The 20,040-nt window shown below is 33.6% G+C and overlaps 2 protein-coding genes across 2 annotated transcripts; one reads left to right on the plus strand and one right to left on the minus strand.

Annotated features, from left to right (window-relative positions):
- The first annotated feature begins 5,356 nt into the window (after positions 1-5,356).
- On the plus strand, positions 5,357-11,904 carry LOC144545918 (putrescine hydroxycinnamoyltransferase 1-like). The gene is made up of 2 exons (XM_078294478.1): positions 5,357-5,842; positions 10,909-11,904. Exons 1-2 carry the CDS (start codon positions 5,438-5,440, stop codon positions 11,809-11,811), a joined length of 1,308 nt encoding a protein of 435 aa, XP_078150604.1. The 5' UTR covers positions 5,357-5,437; the 3' UTR covers positions 11,812-11,904.
- Positions 11,905-15,199: 3,295 nt separating this feature from the next.
- LOC144546014 (uncharacterized) lies at positions 15,200-18,931 on the minus strand. Its single transcript, XM_078294565.1, has 3 exons — positions 16,195-18,931; positions 15,722-15,961; positions 15,200-15,561 (listed from the first exon to the last, which is right to left on the minus strand). Exons 1-3 carry the CDS (start codon positions 18,731-18,733, stop codon positions 15,389-15,391), a joined length of 2,952 nt encoding a protein of 983 aa, XP_078150691.1. The 5' UTR covers positions 18,734-18,931; the 3' UTR covers positions 15,200-15,388.
- Between the last annotated feature and the right edge of the window lie 1,109 nt (positions 18,932-20,040).

A 20,040-nucleotide genomic window follows, 5' to 3' on the forward strand; every position in this document is an offset into this window, starting at 1 on the left:
GTAAAAAGGTTTTAAATATAAAATTTGACTCCAGATATATTTTTTATACAAATATCACATTTAATGGTTGAGATCTATTAGATATATGAATTCATAATAGGAATTGATAGATAACATGCATATTAATTACCATGACCTCAGTCATGCTACATGCCTATATATTTAGCAACTTTTATAGCTTAATTGCATCCTTTATTGCTTTTAATGAGGCATCAGTTGACCCGGCACAGAACTTAGCATGCCAGCATATGTCACAGATGATCCCTATCACTCCTTGTGCACATAGTTCCATAAAGCTCTCACATTTTACCCACAAGAAAAACCGTATAGGCGTGTTCGGCTGTTCAATTTCTACTTTTGAGACGAGTCAATTCAAAGTCAGTCCAAACCGGACAAAAGGCATAGTAGCTCTGTCGGATATATATATATACAGGGTTTGTCTAAATTGCTGCTGGCAGCAGTTCTGTCCAGGTGCTGCCGGGGCTATTTTTAGCCGTGTGATGTCCAAACAACAAATTCAAACCGTTAGATGTTTAATCTATATTATAATCTACTTGGAGACCAAATTTTACATTTTTTGGAATTTTTTTACTATTTATTAAGCTGGTTTGAAAACCGCTGATTTCAGTAATTTTCTGCAGCATTGAAATCAGCGGTTTTCAAACCAGCTTAATAAATAGTAAAAAAAATTCAAAAAATGTAAAATTTGGTCTCCAAGTAGATTATAATATAGATTAAACATCTAACGGTTTGGATTTATTGTTTGGACATCACATGGCTAAAAATAGCCCCGGCAGCACCTGGACAGAACTGCTGCCAGCAGCAATTTAGCCACAGCCTATATATATATATATATATATATATATATATATATATATATATATATATATATATATATATATGAGTTAGGCTGGGGTGCTATGGATAGCATAGTGGCCTCTATGCTACGGCTCAATATTCGAGTTTTCAAAATCCAAACGGTCGATCCGAACCGTTCATCTTATTCTCCATATTAATATCTGCTTGGAGACCAAATTTTACATTTTTCTGAATTTTTTTACTATTTATTAAGTATTTTACAAAATTGTTGATCCAACGGTGGCTGAACAAAACAGTAATACCGTTGGATTAGCGATTTTCAAAGTGGCTTAATAAATAGTAAAAAAATTCAGAAAATTATAAAATTTGGTCTCCAAGCAGATATTAATATGGAGAATAAGATGAACGGTTCGGATCGACCGTTTGGATTTTGAAAACTCAAATATTGAGCCGTAGCATAGAGGCCACTATGCTATCCATAGCACCCCAGCCTAATTCTATATATATATATAAATAGAGTGTGGCTAATTTGCTATCGGAAGCACTTCGACCGAGGTGCTTCCGGGGCTATATTAGCATATGTAATGTTCAAACAACAAATTCAAACCGTTAGATGTTTAATCTATATTAAAATCTACTTGGAGACCAAATTTTATATTTTTTGAAATTTTTTTATTATTTATTAAGATGGTTTGAAAGTTGCTGTTTTTTATGGTGCAGAATTTTAATAAAAACAGCGATTTTCAAACCATCTTAATAAATAGTAAAAAAATTCTAAAAAATGTAAAATTTGGCCTCCAAGTAGATTTTAATATAGATTAAACATCTAACAGTTTGGATTTGTTGTTTGAACATCACATATGCTAATATAGCCCCGGAAGCACCTCGGTCGAAGTGCATCCGGTAGCAAATTAGCCACACTATATATATATATATATATATATAGGACGTGGCTACGGTGCTATGGGTAGCTAAGAGGCCTCCGTGCTACGGCTCGGATTTCGAGTTTTCAAAATCCTAACGGTCGATCCGAACCGTTCATCTTGTTCTCCATATTAATATGTGCTTGGAGACCAAATTTTACATTTTTATGAATTTTTTACTATTTATTAAGCCACTTTGAAAACCCCTGATCCAACGGTGGCTTAACCCAATAGTAAAACCAGAAACTACCGTTGGATCAGCGGTTTTCAAAGTGGCTTAATAAATAGTAAAAAAATTCATAAAAATGTAAAATTTGGTCTCCAAGCACATATTAATATGGAGAACAAGATGAACGGTTCGGATCAACCGTTAGGATTTTGAAAACTCGAAATCCGAGCCGTAGCACGGAGGCCTCTTAGCTACCCGTAGCATATTAGCCAAAACCTATATATATATATATAGGACTTGGCTACGGTGCTATGGGTAGCTAAGGGGCCTCCCGTGCTACGGCTCAATATTCGACTTTTCAAAATTCTAACGGTCGATCCGAACCATTCATCTTGTTCTCCATATTAATATGTGCTTGGAGACCAAATTTTACATTTTTTGGAAATTTTTTACTATTTTTTTAGATTTATTGAAAATCGATGTTTTTCAGACAAATCTGGACCATAAAAAACAGCGATATTCAATAAATCTAAAAAAATAGTAAAAAATTTCCAAAAAATGTAAAATTTGGTCTCCAAACACATATTAATATGGAGAACAAGATGAATGGTTCGGATCGACAGTTAGGATTTTGAAAAGTCGAATATTAAGCCGTAGCACGGGAGGCCTCTTAGCTACCCATAGCATATTAGCCAAATCCTATATATATATATATATATAGATGGACTATGGTGCATTGCAATGCATAGGTTTTTTGTGTATTGGATCATAAATCACCGATTCAATGTTCAAATGATCGATTTAAGTCGTTCATCTTATTCTCCATATTAATATGTGCTTGAAAACCAAATTTTATATTTTTTGGAATTTTTTTACTATTTTTTTAGATTTATTGAAAATCTGAAAATCCGGGTGAACAGTAAAAACAGTAAAAATTTCTCGACCACCGGATCATCGATTCTCAAAGTGGCTTAATAAACAGTAAAAAAATTCTATTTTTACATAGGGGAGGGTTCAAATGTCTCTATGTTTTTGTGCCTCCATCATGCCTCCATCTCTCTCCATCATTTTCAAAGTTCAAACAGTCGATCCGAACCGCTCAACCTAACCTCCATACTAAAATATGTTTGGAGACCAAATTTTATATTTTTAGGAATTTTTTTACTATTTTCTTAGATAGGTACAAAATCAGTAAATCTGAACCATCTAAAAACAATATTTTTTTACCTATCTAAAAAAATAGTAAAAAAATTCCTAAAAATATAAATTTTGGTCTCCAAACATATTTTAGTATGGAGGTTAGGTTGAGCGGTTCGGATCAACTGTTTGAACTTTGAAAATGATGGAGAGAGATGGAGGCATGATGGAGGCATTTGAACCCTCCTCATATACATATATATATATATATATATATATATATATAGCAGCTTTAAACTTCACTTGTGGACTAATTTTCTTCTCCAATTCGGACTGGAAATGAAATCTGCTGAGGATTTCAGAGTCCCTAAAATTCAAATTCAACCATTTAAGTTTTTCCATACACAAATCTCAAATCAGACATAATTTTATGCACAAATCACGGAATATATAAACAGTTGAATTGAGAATTTTAAAGTCTCTGAAATCTCCATATATTCCAGCAAATTTGAACTCTTCGGACTGCACAGCAAATTTGAACTCTTCGGACTGCACTTGTCCTTTTTTCTTTTGCAGTTATATTTACAATATTTTACTTCCTTTCACCGGGTGAAATGAGATCTTCAAGCACGCCACGTTGGCCTCTGTTTTTTTTTATTTAAGCTTGAATTTTTGCAAGTTGAACCTTTAAAAATAGAGTGATGCTTCTATAGACATAATGACCTATTTGTAAAATGAACATATTTTATTTTCAAAGTTCAAACAGTCGATCCGAACCGTTCATCTTGTTCTCCATATTAATATGTGCTTGGAGACCAAATTTTACATTTTTCTGAATTTGTTTACTATTTATTAAGATGTGTATAAAAAATATCAAATTCAGACCATTGAATTTTCTACGGAATAGAAAATTCAATGGTTTGAAAATATAAAATTCAGATTATTTTTCTGAATATTGAGCCATTGCATTGAATTTGGTCTGATTTTAAAAAAATGTAGCCCTTAGCACCGTAGCCTTACCATATATATATATAGAGAGAGAGAGAGAGATGGGCTATGGTGCATTGCAATGCATAGGCCATGGTGTGCATTGGACCATAAATCACCGATTCAAAGTCCAAATGACCGATCCAAACCGTTCATCTTGTTCTCCATATTAATATGTGCTTGGAGACCAAATTTTATATTTTTTGAAATTTTTTTACTATTTATTAAGCCACTTTGAAAATCGCTGATCCAACGGTGACTGTTTGGAACAGTAAAATCAGAAGCCACCGTTGGATCAGCGATTTTCAAAGTGGCTTAATAAATAGTAAAAAAATTCCAAAAAATATAAAATTTGGTCTCCAAGCACATATTAATATGGAGAACAAGATGAACGGTTTGGATCGGTCATTTGGACTTTGAATCGGTGATTTATGGTCCAATGCACACCATGACCTATGCATTGCAATGCACCATAGCCCATCTCTCTCTCTCTCTATATATATATAATTACATTAAGGCTCTTTTTGGCAGCTCTATTGGGAATAAGAATGAGAATAAAAATAAAAAATAAAAAATAAAAAATTTTGAACTAAAAATTACTGTGCTTGGAGAAAAAAAATTCAATCTGAGTGAATTTTTTTTTCTCACGTGAACAGATATTTTTGGGCTGCTGCCGAACAGGCCCTAAATAAATTAAGATTTCTCACGATTAAACCCATAGTACAACTGAACACTTTATTTTTATATATTCCCATAATTATTCTCATAGGTACTCTATTTATGAGTTTCCACTTTTCAAAAGTGAATTCTTATTTCCATCAAATTTCATCTTGTATAATCCCACGACAAACAGGAAATAGAAAAATTAATTTTAAGGAATTAACTTGATTGGTTTGTTTTTAAAAAATCATAAGTATCGAATAAATTATTCGACATCAACCATTTATTTTAAGGAATTTCACAATTTTTCAGCATAAACTATAACGCAAAACTTGAATAACAATGCCAAATAGTCTATTCAGTACCGAATTCAGCATGAACTATAACACAAAACTTGAATAACAATGCCAAATAGTCTATTCAGTACCGAAAAAAATAAATAATTTGTATCGAATAGTCTATTCGGTAATTATAGTTTCTGTAAAAAAAACAACTAATCAAATTGGTTCCCTAAAATTATATTTTTTATTTATGATTTATAAAACAATTCTTACCCACTGTAGATGTACAGTTTTCCTATAAATAAATATATTTTAGGAACCTAAATAAATATCCTCCTTGGCTCCACCTATAAATATACTGTCGACAAGACTAGATAAGAGCTACCATCATACCACCTTCATTATTTAGCAGCATCTATTCATACCAAGCAAAAGAAGAACATCATAAACAAAACAAAAAAATGGTGGAGATAACACAATCCACTTTAGTAACCCCATCAGAGGAAACCCCAAAGCACAAAATCTGGCTGTCCAATCTCGACGTAATCACGGCTCGAGGCTACACTCCGACAATCTACGTGTACCCTTCGATCGGCGTAAAATATTTCTTTCCGGTTGAGGCTATGAAAGCCGCTTTGGCCAAGGCACTAGTGATTTTCTACCCATTGGCTGGTCGATTGAGCCGGAACCCAGAGACCGGAAGACCGGAGATCAACTGCACGGGTGAAGGAGTGAATTTTTACACGGCGGAATTGGATGCAACGCTTGACGATTTCACGGATTTCGCACCGTCAGCGGAGATGCGAAAGAAACTTGTGCCGGTTATCGACTCGGCCGACCCGCCTTGTGTCATGATGGTGCTCCAGGTTTGTTCACAGTACTTTCTTCTTCCCTTTTTTTTTTTTTGAAATAGTTTTTTTTTTCCTTATTTTTAGCAAACATTGTCATAAATATCCATGTGCAATAGTTATTATAGTACGAGTGCTTTCTTTCAATGTCTATAATTGGGATTTCATAGTGTACAGTTTAATACGCCCGCTATGCATTAATATTATATTTATTTTGGATAGGTGTTGTTTGGTGAAAATTTAATATTATACAACGCTGTGCAGTTTATTATGTACGGCTGCAATTATATTGTTCATTAATTTCTTTTTGTTTGCATTTTCCACCCTTATTTTAATGGTTATTATATCTTCAATAAGGTGAAAATTTGATATTCTTGGAATTATAATCATATAATTAAAATATCTCAACTCCGAACCCTCTTTGCTTTATTACCATAATATATATACTTATAAAAAATAAATATCATATATTAAAATTTGATCCACTTACACTGTTTTTGTGACACTTAATTACATTTTACATTTTAAAAGTTTTTAAAGTCTAAACAATCGATTCAAATTGTTCAATATGATGGATATATTAAAATCTGCTTGCATATCAAATTTTACATTTGTTTGAATTTTTTTACAATTTATTAAGTATAATAAAAAATCATTATTTTTAGACCATTGAATTTTTGTATTATTCTTAATAAATAGTAAAATAAATAAAAATAAAGTAAAATTTGATCTGCAAACATATTTTAATATATTCATTACGTTGAACAGTTTGAATTTTGAAAATGTAGGATGTAATCCGTTGTCGTCAAAATATAATTACTATCATTATGAAATAGTTATAAAAAAATCAAGTTGCTGGTTGAATAAAAAGATAAACTTCAATGATCTAAAAAGAAAGCACCAAAATTGTTGTGCTAATAATAATGATTAGTGTCATTATAGAGTAGAACTAGGGTGCTCTTAAGCTCACCAAAGTTTTGGTGAGCTTAACTCTAAAACTCATTAAATCAATTTTCAAATGACGAATTCAAATCGTTGAAACCCGCCTACCTTACTTGTGATGCATCTACATGTGAAATTTTTAAACATTCGAATTAATTTAGTATAAAGTCAAGCGGTCAAAAAACGTTCAAAAATAAATGCACTAAAATTAATTTATTAACCTTCTAATTTTGACCGCTTGACTTTATACTAAATTAATTCGAATGTTTAAAAATTTCACATGTAGATGCATCACACGTAAGGTAGGCGGATTTCAACGGTTCGGATTCGTCATTTGATATCGATTTGATGAGTTTTAGAGTTAAGCTTACCAAAACTTTGGTGAGCTTAAGAGCACCCTAGTTCTACTTGTCATTATAACCTATTGGTACTATGTTATCTTCTTTAACTAGGAAATTTGTTGTTCATTTAAATTTTACATTATCACCAGCATCTTTTAGCTATGAGGGTACAATTCAATTTTTTTTTGTGTTAGGTGCCAATAAAATTAATATATTTAAAAACTTTGAACAAATACCAAAATCAATACATTTAGTATTTTACACATATTATATACCAAGTGCACATAAAGGTTAGATCGTTTTGATTTTTATGCATCCAGAGCTATTTTATAGACATATAATTGAGCTAAAATATTTAAAAAAAAATCGCTTCTCTTAATAGCCATAAAAATAGAGTTATTATAGTATAATATAATTATTGTATAGAGATATAATTAGGATAATGTAAAAATACATCATCAGATAATTTAAATTTAGGCATGGTTTTAAAAGTGACTCCATTTCCATGTGAGATTCCTTTATCCTATTCAGAGGCGGAGCTACATTCAAGAAATGAGGATCAATTGATTTTCATTTATTTTGAAAATTTGTATACTTATATACGATTATCTATATAGTATATGATAAAATACTATAGATACCGTAATGTTGATTCCTATTCGCAATATGAAAATTTTATATAATTGATCGATTCTTATTTATATTTGACCCTTATAATTTGAAAGTCGATGCTATCGATAAATAGTATTATTATGAATAAACATGTTAAGCAACTATATATTTATGGGTCATAGCCGCCTGTGTTTAAGTGTTTAACTTTGGCTCCTCTCCAGTTTTAAAGAACTCATTGCATAATCCTAAAACATATCCCTCGTGTCGAATAATAACAAATAAACGGTTCAAATTGTTTTAATGGACATGGCAATGAATTATTATAATTGGAGAGGGTCTATTCTTTGCGTCAAACAACTGAGCAGGAATAATAATATAATAGTTTGTCATGATACTCTTCTCTCTTTCTTTCTTTTTCTTTTAAAAATCTTAACAGTGGCTGTCAAGTGTTGTTCTCTTTCTTTCTTGTATAATACTCTTCTCTCTCTCTTTCTTGTATTTTTTTTTTTTTGAGGGAAAGCCCTTGGACACTATCTTTCTTGGAAACCCCCATTAGCACGCAATTATTTTGATATAATTTTATATTTTTAATTTTTATAATTTCTTTAAGAAAATTAGAGAAATATAAGTATGGTTTACAACTTATTAGCTTAATTAAGGGGGAAGTGTTTGTCTCTGACTCTACGAGGCTCCATAACTACCGGAAATGATGGTCAGATTTTAATTGTCATGCTATGTTTATATTTTTAAAAAAAAAGAAAAAAAAAGATAAAATTGTCTTGCTAAATTTATATTTTTAAAGTATAGAAGGGTAAATATGATATTATAAATTTTAAAGAGAGAATACATAATTTTTAAGATTCTAAATAGCGCGCTATAGCGGCATTATATAAACATAGCGCTATTTTTTTAGCCGTTCCGCTATGATGCGATAAACACTATTTAAAACTTTGATAATTTTCATATTTTTGAGTGGTAATTGCATGATTTATCTTGCATTTAATATAATATCATATAATGTTCATAGAAAAGTCGTTGGTTGCATTAAATGTTTGTAGTGCATTCATTTAATTCATTGATATGATCCAACAGGGAGAGGTGGATCAAATAATCTCCATAAATTACAAATAATGAATTCATAACTGTCTCCATTTTGCTTATCCTTAATAGTTCCCCACTCAGTAATTCTACAAAAATATGAAACTACACATTTAGATATCGTTTAATATTGATTTTATTAATACTTAATATACACTTATTTATTGTATAATAATAAGAATACATATTTGTTCTTTGAGTCTGAAATAATTATTATAAGTGTTATTTACATAGATTTACATAATTGCTATTTTAAAATTTTATACCAATTGTCTGACCATAAATATTTAATTTTATACTAATCATCTGACCATAAAAAAATATTCATTTACTTTGCATAATAGAGCTGAATATTATTGTGTAATTTATATATTTAACTATTAATTTTAATAATAGAAATAATTGGGGATAAGGAGTTGGAAAAAATATAATATTCCTCCAAATTATTTTTATTCCTGTTCCTAGGATAGAGAGCCGCATAATTGGTTATCTATAGCAGATAATTTGGACTTTTATAAGAGAGAGTTTGGACCCCTTTTTTTTTTTTTTATCTATAGCAAATTATATAGTTTACATTATCATGTTGATAGATATGCCATCAAAGCAAGAACAAATTAATTATAAGGAATCACCTCAACCTCTTTAATAATTTATACTTAAAAAGGAATGAATGCCATTAGTGGAAAGAAAAAAAAATTCAAAATCGATGACGACAGGAGCAAAGAATAATCCACACTCATGTCATTTGAATTTATCCCAATTTGACAATTTGAATATTAAATTTGAATTATTGATTTGGATATAGAAGGTGTCCCTTTAATGAAGAAGCCATATATATATTTTATGCTTGTACCCTTCCAAACTTCAAAAATTCTTTACAATGGGAAATCAGACGATAAAAGAAGGCTTCATTTTACATGGATAAACCTAAAAAATGAAATCAGACAGCAAAAAAAAGGTTTCATTTTTGTTTGGTTATAAGCTGATAATATTTACATAATATAAAATGATCCTTAAATGACAATTAATTTACAAATTGTAGGCAAGCTCCATGATAATTTAACATTTTCATTGCCATAATTTCATATTTTTTTTCTGTAAATATATATATATATATATAGGAATATGCTAGCATGCTATGCATAGCATAGAGCCCCTCCATGCAACGCCTTGGATTTTGACTTTTCAAAATCCTAACGGTCGATCCGAACCGTTCATCTTGTTCTCCATATTAATATGTGTTTTGGGACCAAATTTTACATTTTTTGGAATTTGTTTACTATTTCTTTATATTTATTGAAAATCGCTGTTTTCAGCAAATCTGGACCATAAAAAAACAGTGATTTTCAATCAATCTAAAGAAATAGTAAAAAAATTCCAAAAAATGTAAAATTTGGTCCCAAAACACATATTAATATGGAGAACAAGATGAACGGTTCGGATCGACCGTTAGGATTTTGAAAAGTCAAAATCCAAGGCGTTGCATGGAGGGGCTCTATGCTATGCATAGCATGCTAGCATATTCCATATATATATATATATATATAGAGAGAGAGAGAGATAGGCTAATGTGCTTCCATAAGCACTTGGCCCGAAGTGCTGCCACCCCATTTTTGATTTTTCAAAATCCAAACAGTCGATCCGAACCGTTCATCTTATTCTCCATATTAATATCTGCTTGGAGACCAAATTTTACATTTTTTGGAATTTTTTTGCTATTTATTAAGCCACTTTGAAAATCGCTGATCCAACGGTGGCTTGCCAAACAGTAAAATCAGGGGTTCACCGTTGGATCAGCGATTTTCAAAGTGGCTTAATAAATAGAAAAAAAATTCCAAAAAATGTAAAATTTGGTCTCCAAGCAGATATTAATATGGAGAACAAGATAAACGGTTCGGATCGACTGTTTGGATTTTGAAAAATCAAAAATGGGGTGGCAGCACTTCGGGCCAAGTGCTTATGGAAGCACATTAGCCTATCTCTATATATATATATCTAATATCTTAAATGTATGTACATTTATATGCAATATTAGTTCAATAAGATGTAAATGTAACTTATTAATCTGTTTTTTCTTCTTTTGCCAAGCAGATGACACGCCTCAGGTGCGGCGGCATAATCCTCGGCTTTGCAATCCACCATTACGCCTTCGACGGTCGTGGCGCCTCTCTTTTCATCAAGACAATATCAGCATTTGCCCGTGGCGACACAGGCACCATCCCTGCTCCCTTCTTTGACCGCTCCCTCCTCCGGGCCCGCTCCCCTCCCTCTGTCTCCTTTGACCACTCCGACTACACCCCGAAAGTTATCCAATCAAACATTTCATCAAACACCTCCTCTCAAGTCGTATGTTCCAATCTCAAACTCACCAAAGAACAAATCCAATCGTTGAAAAGCCTTGCGGGTGGAGAGAGGGTTTCTACTTTCCGTGCAGTAGTTGCGCACGTGTGGAAATGCACCTGCATTGCACGTGGACTGGCCTCTGATCAAGAGACCCAACTCCTCCTTCCTGTTGACCTACGTGGCCGCTTCAAGCCACCGCTTCCCACGACTTACATCGGTAACCCAACACTCCGTACCAAGGCCGTTGCCAAGGTTGAGGATCTTGTGAACAACACACTTGAATTCGGTGCAAATTTAATACAAAATGCAGTTGACAACATCACTGACGAGTTTGGACGGTCACTTATCGACCATCTAGAGTCGACGGATTTAGAGGCTTTGTGCAAGAGAGGTGCAATGAGTAACACAAGTTTGATGGCAGTAAGTTGGCTTAGTATGCCCATGTATGATGCCGATTTCGGTTGGGGCGAACCGTTACTAATGGCACGTGCACAAATGTACGGAAGTGGGTATGTTTATCTATCTAAGGTTCCGGCGATGGGTGGTGGAATATCGGTGATAATCGGACTAGAGCCGGATAGCATGCAATGCTTCAAGAAAATATTGTATGAGGAGATTGAGGCTCTAAGGCCTACTAGCTACAGTATTTAGGTGACTTGATTTGAGTTGGAAGCTGTAACTATATTGGGCCTTTTTGGGCCTTGTACCTACGTATTAATGCTAATAAAAACCGATTAAAAAGAATGTCAAATATTTATTTTATTTGAAGAGAGTGGCACAAATTAGAAGTGTAATTAATTATTAACATGGTGAACATTTCTTCAATTGATCAGATAATACACCTTTCTTTCAACAAATTATAATTCATCTCAAAATTAAGATATCAAAGTGAAAACATGGGCTTCAGTTTATTGACTCAGTAACAAAGAGATTTAAGGGAAGCATTGAAGGCCCAATATGTGACTTGCAGCCCACAAGTTACCCACTTTAATGAGGCTTAGAATAAACACAAAAATACACTACAAAAACTGACAATTCTTCTAGATCTTTATTATACACAATGAGATTTTAAAAGTTAGTCAGAATTCTGTAGCTAACAATGGTATTAGGTGCCAATTTATTAAATATTTTAATTTTTATTATTCCACATTTTACTTTCTACCTGCATTTACAATTCTTTATTTTAAAATTTCATCATCAAATGATTAAAGCTCAATGTAACAAGTTTTACATACTCCAATCTCTCTCAATATTTTGAGATATTGTAGAACAATAGATCTACAAGAGATTTTCACCAAAAAAATGAAAAAAAGATCTTCCAAGCATGCAACAAATTTTTTATCAGACCTAATAAAAGCAACTAGGGATGACTGAGAGAAAAAACTTACTATATGAAAAAAAAAGATGATTTGGCATGTCTGAAACAAGCTTAACAAGTATAAACTTTATATAAATTAAATTTTGTATAGTTCTTAATATCATACATATTAGAATAAATTTGTACATGAATACTTGTTAACGGGTGAGCCCGGGATGAAAAAATCTGGCCGACAGTTAACAGGACCCTACAATATCCAGAAAATGTGTGTAGGAGGCATTGAATACTTGTGTTCTTTGCCAAATTATGATTGACAGCACCTTGTGCTAGCAGCAGTGTATGAAAGTTGACTTGGAAAAGGACCCAACAAAGAATGGCAAGAGATGTTATCATGGTGGAAAAGCACTACATATGTACAACACAATTATTGTACTTGAAAGATAATGTGGTACAGTATGCAAATAAATATAGATGCTTATATTACAGAAGGGGAAAAAAAGATCATCATTCTATGGGGTGATTTGATGCTTCTGTTTAGAGTCTAGAGAATTTCTAAGATGTCAGGTGTCCATAGATGCATCATGCATCAATCATTAACAACTGTAACATTCTAAGTAAAATTCAAATAATATCTTTGAATTGAAAATTGAGCTAATTACCAGCTTGTTTAGCGCTTACTCGATCGGCTCCTCCTAGGTTCGATGAATAAGAGAGACAGAACTATCTATTTTTTTTATTTATGCAATAAAATGTTAGTACAAGAGAGATCAACTAAGATTTGTTTTTTCTACATTTTTTGTTGGTAATATTTCTCTTTTTTCAGGAAACAATCACATAACCTAAGATTGTGATGCTAGTGCTACTTGGACCACTTCATTCCTCTTTTTGTTGAACCTCCAATGATGAAACATATTAGACAACATAATTAATGAAAGATAACATCATCTTCTTTGCAAAAGATATGAAATGCTAAAACCTTTTCATAAGTGCAACCATACTATGTTTCCAAATTGCTAATGTGTGGAGGAGCCATGAAAGAAACAGAGCATACTTGGGACCAGTACTCACAACATGTAGTGCAGCAACAGCTTACTCTGCATTCCACTAATTGTTACATTTGGCACAGTACTGATAAACACGACACCAAGTAGTCGATGATATTTAAGATATTATCAAGTTTCTTACTTTTATTACAGTTTTTTTTGTTACTTTTTGAATTTGAACAGAAATTATTGAAATCTCCGGTCCTAACATAAATTTATGTTTCTTGTTTTAACATTTAGTAACAGTATTTCTTCCACAGTGAAAACTGTATAATTTCATAAAACTTACCTGCTATCTTTATCCATGAGAATAAATTTAGTATCGCTCTCTTTCGGTGATAACACATATATACCGGTAACTCGTATTACAAATGCATCGTCTTCCTACAAGCTTATATATATTCATCCCATTTATTATAGTTTTACAAACTTTGAGAGAGAAAAATAAACCAATACAATACAATATTTCTGCCCACATCAGCTAATTTTTCAAATGGTTTAAATTTTGTCAAAATGAAAGGCAAAACAGAACAAATCTCCAATACAATTAAAAAAATATATATATATTTAAATGTTTAATTGGATTGTTTGGCCATTTCATTTATGAATTGTGAGATAAAATTAATTGTATAGAGCATCATAAAAAGATAACAACAACAGATTTCACTTCAAAAACAAGATAAGATGTCCTGCTTCCTTTGCTTGAAATTAAGCAAATAAATTTAAAGATGGATGATGTTCTGTTGTAATTATGGCACAAGCTAAAGTAAGATATTACTAATTATGACATATTCTATTGTAATCTAATTTATATTCTTGGTTGATGACAGAGGGAACCCAATTCAAAGAATATCTAATTCTTTTGTACTCTAGGACCTATGATCATTATAATAGTTATTTCATTTAATTAATTAAGCTAGTAGCTAGATAGGTTAGATCTTTTTTATGCTAATTAGCCTTTTAGGAAGGTATAATCTATTATTTTAGTTCATAGTTGTGAACGCACACAATCATACCTTCAAGTGCATGCATTCTGTTAATCTTTTAACTTGTATAATTTTTTTGGGACCACAAGATCAATTCCATATATAACACAAATGCATATACTAAGATTTATAAATAAGGAATAGAGAACGGAGTAGGTCCGATGCCCGTCGGACCTACTTTTTGGTCCAATGAGCTCCAAGACCGTACGATCTGCTTTAAGATATGTGCGCATGAAAATTGAAGCAGACACACACAAATTTTAAAGTAGATCGCATCTTAAAGTGGATCGAACAGTGATTGAAACCATCAAACCAAAGTAGGTCCGATGGGCATCAGACCTACTCTCAACTATAAAGAATAATACCTAATTTATAGTGTAGCAATATTTATTTCCAAACTCTGTTTTTGCAAGCTGAAAAGGCCTGAAAATTTTGTATTTGTTTTCACTAAACATTTTTAATCTCATTTGATCTGTTAGCATCCCTCTAATTTGTTCTGTTTTTTCACGTGAAGCATTTCATTTAGCTTATTTTATGTAATAAAAGTTAAAAATTAATATAAATCAGTAATTAACAAAAAAATACTGGATTAACAATACTACACAACCCCTCAGCAGTTTATAGGACCAGTAGAAAATTTAAAAGAAAAATGGGAAAAAAGAAAAACAAACAGAAAACAAAGAGAAGAGGAAGAAGAGAAAAGTAGAGCGTTAGCAATTTCGTTGAAATTAGTAATTTGACCACAAATATACACACTAAAAGGAAAAAAAAAAACACAACGATTTAGCCCAGAAACTGTAATTAACCTTGCTTGAACCATCCACCAAAAAATATTTGACTAGAAAATGAGTATCAACAAACCAGGATTAAAACCAACATGTCTAGTCATCGCCAAAAGTTGTCGATGACAATCCCAATGAAGACGCAAAAGTGGCCGTTGAGTCTCCGGCAAGGTAACTCTTCAGCCGATCTAAGTCATCGGCCGCATCCAACATGGTTGGCCGAAGAGATGGATTCTCTTGTGTACAGAGAATGCCAAGCTCGAGTAACTCGCCTATTAAAAAAATAATCATCATTATACTGAGAATTTAAAGGACCAAACTGAATATTTTCTTCAAAAAAAGGGGCTAAGCCGAATAATACCTGATCGTTGAATTAGTTATTTATCTTAATTTTCTTGCAAATAAATAAACAATTATGTAAATGAAACTCACATATTGCCACCTCTGACATTCTTCGCACTTCCTGTGTCTGTTCTCTGATTGTGCGCAACAATGTAGAGTCGACTACTGATTCTGCTCTGCCATGGTAGTATCGTTTAACCCACGCATGCAAGCTTAACCCCCCTTCAAACATTTCATCGGTTGGCCGTCTCTTAGTTACGACTTCAAGAACTAGAACTCCAAAACTGTATACATCTCCCTTGGTTGATGCATTTGAACCATATCCATACTCTGATCCAAAAAGGGTATTTTGGGAGGATGATATAGGAGTTAGTTTCTAAATACCAAATTTAAAAGGGACTGCCAAGCTTTAGCAATTGCACATGTTGAGTAAATTATGGAGAAATCCAAAAAAATTGTAAAATCAAAATATCTACTGAAATGAAACCATGTATCAAAATTAAGTTTTTTTTTTTTTAATATAGGTAATCTGCATGCTTTGTGCTAAATTCTAAAAGGTATACCAGGTGCAATATAACCAATAGATCCACAAAGCATGTTTGCCGTCGATGCCCCGACATTGTCAACAGTGCCACCACCTACAATGTTCATGACGAGTCTAGAAATCCCGAAATCAGAAACTAGAGCTGTCATGTCATCATTTAAAAGAACATTGCTCGGCTTGAGATCACAATGTATGACCTTCACTGGAGAGTGGTGGTGCAAATATGCCATCCCCTCGGCAATGTCACTACAAATGTTAACTCTCTCAAGTAAACCTAGCTCGACAGACCCCGAGTAGAGGCACCTCTCAAGGCTACCATTTGCCATAAAAGGAAGAACCAGAGCTTTAAAATCTGGTAAGCTGCATGCAGTAATTATGCGCATGAGGTTTCGGTGCCGGATCCGTTTCAACACCTCGCATTCTCGGTTAAAGCTCTTGGTTGAGTTTCCTGTTTGTAACTGAAGTACTTTGATTGCAACAGGTGTACCATCTTGTAAAGCCCCACGATACACCCGGCCATAACTGCCAGACCCTACCAGCCTGTCCTCGCTAAACTCATCGGTCACTTCTACTAGTTCACGGTACGTGATTCGAGGGTACTTTGATTTCACAACTGGTGTTGAAGAACTAAGGAATTTACCTTCTCTAATTGTGGATATTTTCTCCTTGCACTTCCTGGTTCCAATCACTACAATTATGGTCAAAAGAAAAGCTAAAAGAGATGCAACCACACTTGCAACAATGAGAAATTTACGTGATCTTAACCATGATTGGTGCCTGTGGTTACAAGGATGGCCAATGATCAACCCGCACAGGTACGGGTTCATTATGTATGATAAATATGTAAACTGACGGAATATTCCATCAGTTGGAACAAAGCCACTAAAATTATTGAACGAAAGGTTTAGATAGGTGAGGCTATGGCAGTTGTTGAGGCTTTGTGGTATCTCACCACTCAGTTGATTGTATGACAGATCAAGAGTTTCAAGACTTAGAAGTTCTCCTAACGAATCTGGAAGCATCCCATAGAGTAAATTGTGTGAGAGATTGAGGCGGCTTAATCGAACGCACCCAGATAATTGTGAAAAAATCTTGCCCGTGAGCATATTATTTGAAAGATCGATCTCCTCCACTTGATCCATTTTACTCATTGCAATCGGAAGGGGCCCTTGAAACCTATTATTTGAAAGATTGAAAAACCACTTGACAATCCCCGCTATTTCCTCAGGTATCATCCCAGATAATTGATTGTATGAAAGGTCCAGTTGGTTCAAGCTCAAACAACTCTTAAGACTAACTGGTATATTACCCGAGAGTTGGTTATGCTGAAAAAAGATAAATCTGAGTTGGCTAAGGTTTCCGATGCTGGCAGGTATTGCACCATAAAATAAATTGCTCGACAGGTCCAAAAGACCAAGATGGCTAAGGTTTGTGATTTGAAGGGGAATTGTACCAGTCAAGGAATTATTAGATAAAAATAGTTCCTCAAGGCTAGCTAGATGACCAATTGAAGCCGGAATCGGTCCATCCAGTCGGTTGCTTGATAAGTTCAAAAAGCCAAGATTGTACAGGTATCCTATGTCTTGAGGAATTTGCCCTGATATCATGTTATTTTCTAAGCTAACATGAATTAAACTTCTTGGTGCCGACCAAATGCTGGTCGGCAGCTTGCCGCCTATGCCAATTGATCCCATCTCAATCTCTGTGAGCATTGAACAGTTGGAAAGGGCATCAAAGAATGGTTCAAGATTAGTGTTACCATCATGGCTCCAAAAGTCATTGCTCGAGAGGTGAAGAACCTCAAGCTGGCTCTTGTTTCTTATTATATCGATAGGAAGCTCGCCAAATAAAGAATTGTCTTCAATATCTAACTCGGTAAGTTTTGTTGAGTTTGAGAGCCATGATGGGAGCCTCCCGGTTAAATGATTCGAGTAGAGGTCAAATCTGAGCAAATCCGGAAGATATATTTCTCGTGCCGAGGGTATCTCACCTGAAAGTGAGTTACCATGGAGGTACACATCCCATAACTTTGTGCAATTCAAAAATATGGAAGCCGGGATTTCTCCTGCCAAGCAGTTATTTCCAAGATTCAAATACTGAAGGCTACTTAGCTTCGAAAATGACCGAGGAACAACCCCGGTTAAGTTGTTGTTCGAGAGATCGAGTGCCAATAGATTTGGCAAGTTGGAAAATTCAGAGGGGATGTCACCAGTAAAGGCATTCCAAGATAAGTCTAGAATGTGGAGACCGGTGAGGTTAAAGATCATAGGGGGAATCGAACCGGAGATGAGCAAGTGTGCTAAAGAGAGATGACTGACACGGAGGCGCCACTTGTTGCATCTAACTCTTACAAAGTTGCACACATCTGTGGTCTCATTCCAGTTGGAAAGGATATCTTGGTATTGTGGCGATAAGTCATTTTTAAAGGCGAGGAGTGTTGCCTTTTCATGGAGGATAGATGTGCGATGGCGATGGTGCATTAAGCGTTGGCGGTCATTTGCGGAGACATGACGGAGGAGGAGAAGGATGATAATCCTCAAACAGATTGTAGAAATCATGCTTTCTGTGGGAAGAAAGGTGGCAATACCTAGCTAGAGCTAGCTATTATGTGATTGTCAAATTAAAGCCATAGCTTCAGACATGCATGGTTTAATTGTCAATCACTATTGTTGCTCATCTGATCATAGGGAAAAATGAAAAGTGGTATTCTTAGGTGAAAGGAAGAGAAAGGAATTAATGTGTGGGGTTGTTGTGTGATAAGTGATGTGTGCTCTACAAAGATGATCAACTTGGTATCATTAATTGCATATTTCTTTTCTCACTTTTTGTGATTAGGAAGCTGTCCACTCAGTCCATCAGTGCCATACTAGCTCGTGTTTAACGCTTAGGTAATTATAGCATTCACACAATTTTATATAATACATCTAATTTTGATGATAAAAGTATTTAAAACATTATTTTAACTTAAAAAAAAAAAGAATTGTACATGTATTTTTTTATTTCTTAAATAACACATTTATCAAATTTGAATCAATCTGATATTTAGCTTTTCAATTAACAATTTAACATTTGTAAATTAAGGTAGAGTTGTTTAGATTATCAAATTTGTACAAATTTTTATGGTTCCAATGAATTACCCAATTAACTATTCATATATTGTTTAGAGTTCAGACCATATTGAACTAGTTTATAGTTAGATATCCTTACAAGTAAGACTAGGTATATATATGTTCTAGCTCTGTTAATAATATATTATAAAATGCAAACCATATGTCTTAGAAGCATGATGTGTTCTACAGACTACATGTGTGCACAGAAACAACAAACAGGATAAGGAATGGCGGCTTGATATATAGTTTTTATATATCTTCTTCAAGGAAATGATTACTTGCTATGAAATCTAGTGTTAGGCTTTGGTGCATAGAGGTTTAGTGGCGGCTCAATCAATATTGTACATAGTGCACCACACTATCTTCAAAAGGTGGTATAAGATAGCTACTTGAAAAGGCAGCTTATTGGTGGTCTAGCAAGAGAATACACATTGCAGAAATAGGATTGGAATTAATAGATATATCATATAGTGTAGTGCCTTCAATCCCCCACCTATGTTTTTTCATTGCGCATGCTTTGGGGGAAATGAATCTGCTGTTATTCCAAAAGAATAACAAGAACCTGTTATTCTGATCCCAATCATTGATCTTTATTGACAGTCGTGCATGAAAAACCTTTTTCATAGAGATTCGCGCATGAAAAAATTTGAACGGTTGGGATCGGAATAACAGGTTAATGTTATTCTATTGGAATAACAGCAGATCTGTTTCCTGCTTTGGGGCCAAATTAAAGAGTAAAGATCTGAGCATGCAGT

Source organism: Carex rostrata, chromosome 28 (genome assembly GCF_964058835.1).
Source record: "Carex rostrata chromosome 28, lpCarRost1.2, whole genome shotgun sequence".
NCBI lineage: Eukaryota > Viridiplantae > Streptophyta > Magnoliopsida > Poales > Cyperaceae > Carex > Carex rostrata.